Below are 7,590 nucleotides of genomic sequence, written 5' to 3'. Positions count from 1 at the left end.
ATGGGGAGGCCTCCCCTTCTCAGAAGGAAAGGGGAGGGGGCAATGGGGGAGTGTGAGGGTGGAGGAGAGGAGGAAGGGAGGGCTGTGACTGGGATGTAAAGTGAATAAATAAATAAAGGAAAAAAATAAAGAGGGGATGAGAGGCAAAAAAAGAAAATGTGACAGGATTTTTTAGAAACTGACATTTTTCCTTATTTTTGAAACTGTAAAAAAAAATTGCGTTAAAATTTACTTCTAAATGTACTGATTAAGAAAACATGAGGAGCCAAACTAGAAATTATACAGTTTTATAGATGTCTCTGTTGTTTCTTGATACACATATCCCCCCAATAATTTCTCAATATAAGCTTCTAGGCAGCTTCTGCGGTTTCAGTTTCTTCCGTTTTAGCTTCTTTGGGTAACAATGAGTCAGTCTTTAGTAGTAAACCTTCACTGGTTGAACTACGAAGGAAGGCACGTACCACAAATGGACCTAGAACAAAGATCAGAGCCAACCGTGACTTTCTCACTCAGAGCCTTGTGGATCAGGTACCCAGGCATGGGAAAGCTGGCAGACTCCAGTGCTGCTGTACTGGACAGCTCAATGCCCTAGATAGCAGTCCTGGAAACACACCCACTAGTGATTCTCTCCTCTCCTCCAGAAGATATCACCTAGAATTTATTTACTACAAAGTCAACATTGTATATAAGATAATGTATATCAGATGGAAATATTATAAACATTTCTCTAAAGAAGTCAGCACAGACTATAAGGTTAACTTACCAAACAGTTGATAAAATCCTCCACAAATAAAAGACTATTCCTAACAACAGTTAAGGGCTTCATTTAAAATGGCAGAGAAAAATAATTTTTAGAGAATTTATTGTCCATTATTCTTCTCTAACTATCTCAGAAGGACAAAGTTCCCTGTGCAATAAAGGAATCTGTATATACTCAATGTCTGTGGTGGTATTTTGGATTAAATGAATTAAAAACGGGATATTCAGTTATCAATGTGCTTAATTCCCCAGGATGGCTGCAGTGGTCTGAATATGCTTGGCCATGGAAAGTGGCACTATTTGGAGGTGTGGCCTTGTCGGAGACAGTTTATCACTGTGAGGGTAGGCTTTAAGGTCCTATGCTCAAACTCCATCCAGTGTGGAAGAAAGTATTGTCATGACTGCCTTCAGATCAAGATGTAGAACTCTCAGCTCTTCCAGTACTATGTCTACCTGGATGCTGCCATGTTTCCCACCATGATGATAATGGACTAAATTTCTGAAACTGTAAGCTAGCCCCAATTAAATGTTTGCCTTTAGCTCTGTGCCCCATTTTTTAATTGGGTTATTTGGGTTGTTGGTGTTTAACTTCTTGAGTTCTTTATACATTTTGGATATTAGTCCTCTGTCAGATATAGGGTTGGTAAAGCTCCTTTTCCAATCTGTAGGCTGCCACTTTGTCCTACTGGACGGTGTCCTTTGCCTTTCAGAAGCTTGGCAGTTTCATGGGGTCCTATTTATCAACTGTTGATCTTAGAGCCTGAGTCATTGGTCTGGCCTTAGTAGGAGAGGAGCACCTAGCTTCACAGAGATTAGGGTGGGTCTGGGGAGACCCAGAGGTCCCCAGCCACTCAGAGAAGAAGGGGAGGGGGATGGGAGGAAGGATTGAGGAAGGGTGTGACTGGGAGGGGGGCAGTGAGTGGGATGTAAAGTGAATAAGTAAAAATAATAATAATAATAAAAGAATATATAAAAAAGAAAAAACCTAAAAGAAAATAGAAAATTTCATACAATACACAAAAAAAAAGTTTGCCTGAATGCTGCCTTGGCCATGGTCTCTTTACATCAATGAAACCTTAACTAAGACAATGGCAAAAGTAGCTCAAACATGTGCTTTAATGAACTCTCTCATTAACTAAATCCTGTAACTTCCCAGCACTGCACTATACGGGCAGTCAGTAGAGCCTGGCCAGCTCATGTCGGGCACCCACAATTGTAGTTTGTGTGAGGAACACAGGCATGCTAAGGGCATGGAAGTATTGTGTTCTAGCTACTACAGCACCCATGTTCTCCCCATGGCAAGAGAATCAGCCCCTTACAAGTGATGATAACTCTCCTCCCATTACAAAATTACCTCCTTTCTTTTATAAAATAAGGATTAAGAAGGCCAACTGGCTTCAAACTACCATTTCATAAATGGCTTTCTTTGCTATTTAGCACTATTGTAACTTTAAAGCAATTAGTTTTCTTTTAAACCTTAATTACATTTAACAGTAGAAATATGCAAATATCCAAAGGTTTGGAGGTATATTCTTTTGTTACTAATAAAGAAGTCCCTCTCTAAAACCTTATGATTCATAAGGTAATTAAGAATCCTTTGGAAAAAATACATTTTATTTTACTTATTTAATCCTTGGAAGAACGACAGCTAGAGAACTTATATATCAACTCTTTGTCTCAGTATGTCACAGTTTTGAAGTATCATTGGGGTTTAAGCACATCTGCCCTCACCCAGCTACTCACCCAGACTCAGTGGTCTGTGCCTACAGACCTCATTTATAACTGCTTGAAGATTGGCAGCTATCTGGTCACTTGGCATATCCAACTGAAAGAAACAGATACACAGATATCACAATTTGGTAACTACATCAGTATGTATTCTAGATGGTATGTTTTATGTGTTTACCTAATGCAATGACCTATTTAAAAACTCTACTATCAGCTGGGTAGTGGTGGCGCATGCCTTTAATCCCAGCACTTGGGAGGCAGAGGCAGGCAGATTTCTGAGTTTGAGGCCAGCCTGGTCTACAGAGTGAGTCCCAGGATAGCCAAGGCTACACAGAGAAACCCTGTCTTGAAAAACTTAAAAACAAAACAAAACAAAATAAAAAACTCTACTATAAAAGCAAACAACAAAAACTCTATAATTCTTCTACAAGAATTTATACATATGTATATACTTACATGTCAAGAGTTACTTTATAGACTATATCATAATGGACTGTTTTTAAGTTTTTCTATTTGAGGATCTGCAGTTTCCAAGTAGTTTCCCGAAAGCACATCCCAACACACCATGCATTCATCCCCAAACCAGAACATTCACTTTAAAATGTGCACATGTGGGGGTGGGCTTAGTGCATCTGTGCACACGTGTGGGTAGAAGCCAGCAGTGGATGTTGGATGTCTCTCTTTATTGCGCACCACCTTACTTTCTGAGACAAGATCTCTTGATGAACCTAAAGCGCACCAGTTTGGCCAGCTGGCCAGTGGGCTCCAGGAACCCTCCTGTCTGTCTTCTCAGTGCGAGGTAGACACATGACACCAGGCTTGAGAAGTATATACTATATTTCATAATAGCAAAGCACTCAAGAACATATCTTCAACTTTTCAGGTCATGAAAACTTGCTCAAGAAAAACGCCTACCAGCACACAAAACCAAAATGTCTGCTTTCAGGGTTCAGGGATTTCTGACTTAAGGAAGGTGAAGAGGGAAGAAAGAGCACTCCTGGACCAGTGTGAGAGCCACTTGCACTGTTTGCCTGAAAATTTTGTGAGACTATGGATTACCTTGGCAGAAATTACTTCTACCTTCTCAGAGAATAAAAATTCAAAAAGCAAAACACATATAAATTAACTTTAAATAATCACACTCCTTCTGAAACAGCTAGTTTCTGTATTTTAAGTGCAATATGAGCAAACCAAAAACAGACTGTTATTCAAAGCTATGACACTTACACTGCTCTATAGGAACCACTCTCAGAGAGGGCTTGTCTATTGCTAGTTTTTGAGGTGGATAACTAGAAAATAGAAACTTTGACATCCCATTTTGCTGGTTCAGTTTTCAGTCTTTTTAAATTTGTGTATATAAAGCAAAGACTCAGAGCTAAAAATTATCACAGACAAAAAAAATTTCACTGCCACAAAACATCCCTTATAAATAATATGTACCTTTATAAGAACAAAAACAATAAGTAGTTTTCAAAAATTACAGTTTTACACAAACACTTTTAAGTCAGTGTACAGTATTATATCTGATAAAATGATTTATGAGTATCATTAAGTTTATAGTAGTTTTATCTCTATGAAACACCTTAAAGGTCAACTTATTTTTTAATGATTAAAGATTGAATGAGTAGCTATAGTATAAATGTATGAGGTACCCTAAATCCTGTAAAGATGGAAGTAGTAGCATACCAATCTGAAAAGCTCCCTAATGTATTCTGATGCATTTCTGATAAACAGATATTGAGCAGTGTTTCTGTACTGTTGTTTAGAGTTATCATTTCATGATATAACCATTAAAGTGGGAAATATGGAAATTCTACATTCTACAGCAAAGTTAAGATGGTATAATTTTTAAACTAATTTAATTTCCCATTTGAAAGAATTACAATGTTATATCCACATAATTCCTCCTCCCCTTCTCTCTCTCCCTCTCTCTTTCCCTTTCTCTCTCTTTCTCTTTCTCCCTCTCTCTCTCTTTCTCTGTCTCTGTCTCTCTCTCTGTCTCTGTTTCCCTCCTGCCGTCCCTCCCCATGTACATTATAAATCGGGGTCAGTGAGGGGGCTCAGTAGGTAGACACTGAACTCCCAAATCTGATGAACTGAGTTCAGTCCTCAGGATCCACATGGTAGAAGACGAGAATTGACTTCTATAGAATGTTCTTTGACCTCCACAAGTGTGCTGTGGCATGTTTGTATATGTATATATACACATAATGCATAAGTAAGTATAATAAAATTTATGGATTTTTGTTGCACCTTAAAAAAAGTAAATCTTAAGTTTGGTTACATCTTGACTTAGAAGTCGCTCAGCAGTTAAAGTGCCAACTGCTCTTCCAGAGGCCCCAGCTCCAGTTTTCAGCACCCATATGGAAGCCTCTATCCATCTATAACTTCAGTTCCAGGGAATCCAATGCCCTTTGGGCCTCCATGAGCACTGCACTCATGTTATACAGAGATGTGCACACAAGCAAACCAAAACAAAAACCCTACCCGCATATAACGTAGAAATAAGCATTTTTAGAGTGGCCAGCTTCTGTGACAATAGTTTCTAATACAGTTCTGATAACATTCTATAATCTTCAGGTGACTGGGGACCTATAACTGGATTCTGCAGAGGACTGTTGCCTCGGGTAAGCAGTTTTTAACAGCTGATCTCCAAAACCCCATCCAAATGTAATATTCTAGAATTAAACCAAGTGTGGTTTGACAGAGAGCATTTACTTCCCATGACCCCTAATGGTGTAAACTGAGGAAAAGAAGGCTAATGGCACATGTCGACAGAACATTAAGTAGAGTTGTAAGAACAAGAATTGATGACTTAACTCCATTTAATAGAATCTTACTTTGTGTTAAGTGTTTGAGGATCTACATGGATTCATTCATTTCTCTAAGAACTCTATGAAGATATTACTATTATGAAGATATTATTATCCCTCACTTAATATTAAAAGCCAAGAAACAGAAAACAAAACCATTTTATTCAAGAGCATGTGCAAGTCAGGACTGGAGGCACATTACACAATCCCACACTGGGGAGTCTGAGGCAACAGGATCATTAATTTGAGACCAGCATGTTCTACACAGCAAATTCTAGGCCATACTAGACTACATAGTGGGGCCCTGTTTCAAAAATAAAGCAAAAGCAAACATCAAAAGCACAGGCATGTGAGAAGGAGCACGGAAGCCACATGTCTAAGCCTATGTGACAGGTGAGTACAGAGGAAGCTGCCCTCCACGCCACTCCTCAGGGGCCTGTGACCCTGAACGCCACTCCTCAGGGGCCTGTGACCCTGAACTCCACTCCTCAGGGGCCTGTGACCCTGACAGTATGCCAGAATGCTCTAAGAAGCAGATGAGTCTGCTGGAAGGCAAGAGGAGGAAAGGGACTGGACAGGGCCTTGCAGTCTAGTCACCGTGTGCCTCTCTAATTAGATGAGTAAGAGCCAGGAGGGCAGATAGGAAGACATGACGACATGATTGACACACTTTTGACACACTTTTTTTTTTTTTTTTTTTTTGGCTTTCTCGAGACAGGGTTTCTCTGTGTATCCCTGGCTGTCCTGGAACTCACTATGTGGACCAGGCTGGCCACAAACTCAGAAATCTACCTGCCTCTGCCTCCCAAGTGCTGAGATTGTAGGCGTGTGCCACCCCTGTCCAGCCTGACACATTTTTTTTTCTTTATTTACAATATCAATTTTCCCAGGTTCCCCTCCAAAAAAAAGAAAAAATAAATAAAATAAAATAAAACAAAAAATAAAACAATCCCCTGTTCCCTCCCCCTCCCCCTGCTCACCATCCCACCCTCTCCTGCTTACTGGCCCTGGCATTCCCCTACACTGAGGCATAGAACCTTCACAGGGCCAAGGGCCTCTCCTCCCACTGATGACCGACTTGGCCATTCTCTGCTATACGCATGCAGCTGGAGCCATGAGTCCCCCCATGTGTACTCTTTGGTTGGAGTTTTAGTCCCTGGGAGCTCTGAGGGTACTAGTTAGTTCATAATGTTGTTCGTCCTAAGGGGCTGCAAACCCTTCAGCTCCTTTGGTCCTTTCTCTAGCTCCTTCATTGAGGACCCTGTACTCAGTCCAATGGATGGCTGTGAGTCTGACACACTTCTTAAGGATGAAGTTTCCAACGACAGAAGGGACGCTCTAGACGGAGGAACCAACCGGTGGATCAGGTGACAAGATCTAGAGAGGAAGGGTGCACGTGCTGATGTTCATGCAGAGGACTGCCACTCTGAAGCGTTACCTAGCTCTTAGCACACTGGCTGCAGGACCAGCGCAATTCCAAGTCCTCATTTGTCAATGAGTGGCAACCGGACTTCCATGTGATAGCTTCCAGCTTTAAAACACTAATTTCAGTAAACCAAACCACTATGGGCTCAACAAAATAAACCCAGGAACCAAAATTTTAAAACTGGCCTTCGTGTTTACCATGAGAAAGGTTAGGAAGCAGAGGATTTGATATTAATACAGTGGTTTAAGATTGGCTGCGATGAGAACTAAAACCAAAGGCGTCAGGATTTATGTTATCAACAGTAAGAGACAACATGATGTTGCTAAGCAGATGAGCCACATATCTTATCTGCTTTAGAGAGAATTCTGGAGGAAGTACACAAGACAGGACTTGGCACACTTTCTTTGTAAACGGTGACACAGTAAATATGTATGGCTTTGCAAGCCAAATGGGGTCCATTACAACTGCTTAAGGCGGCTGCTGGGACAGACTAGAAGTTAAAACAATACATAAATGAGTGCAGCTGTGTTCCAACAAAACTTTCCTTACAAAAACAGGTAGACAGCTAGGACAGAATCAAGTTTGCTGAAAACAGAACTGAGAGACATTTAAGAAGTGAATGGGCAAAAACAACCATTACTTTCTCTCAGAGCTAGAAAGTGTTCTGTTTGTGCCATTTTACTTACTATTTTATCCAACAGACTTTTAGCTTATTATTATGTGTCTACTATGCAGATGAGGCAAAATATGTTTTGTTTGGCTAAGAATTGCTTTGCAATTTAAAAAATGATGGTAGGATGTTCATAGCAGCCTTATTTATAATAGCCAGAACCTGGAAACAACCCAGATGTCCCTCAACAGAGG

At 40.4% G+C, this 7,590-nt stretch overlaps 1 protein-coding gene across 1 annotated transcript in view; it reads right to left on the bottom strand.

Annotated features, from left to right (window-relative positions):
• Window positions 1–271: 271 nt before the first annotated feature.
• Window positions 272–7,590, bottom strand: part of Mrpl1 (mitochondrial ribosomal protein L1) — a 58,791-nt gene continuing 51,472 nt past the window's right edge. Inside the window, exons 9-10 of the mRNA XM_031391150.1 lie at window positions 2,503–2,584; window positions 272–472 (exon numbers count right to left, since the gene is read on the bottom strand). Of these exons, the coding sequence (XP_031247010.1) occupies window positions 351–472; window positions 2,503–2,584 (204 nt within the window). The 3' untranslated portion in view covers window positions 272–350. The remainder of the gene's footprint in view (window positions 473–2,502; window positions 2,585–7,590) is intronic.

This window comes from Mastomys coucha, unplaced genomic scaffold (genome assembly GCF_008632895.1).
Source record: "Mastomys coucha isolate ucsf_1 unplaced genomic scaffold, UCSF_Mcou_1 pScaffold22, whole genome shotgun sequence".
NCBI classification, from domain to species: Eukaryota; Metazoa; Chordata; class Mammalia; order Rodentia; family Muridae; genus Mastomys; species Mastomys coucha.
The sequence above is the reverse complement of the archived record's forward strand: the minus strand, read 5'-3'. Positions and strand labels throughout refer to the sequence as shown.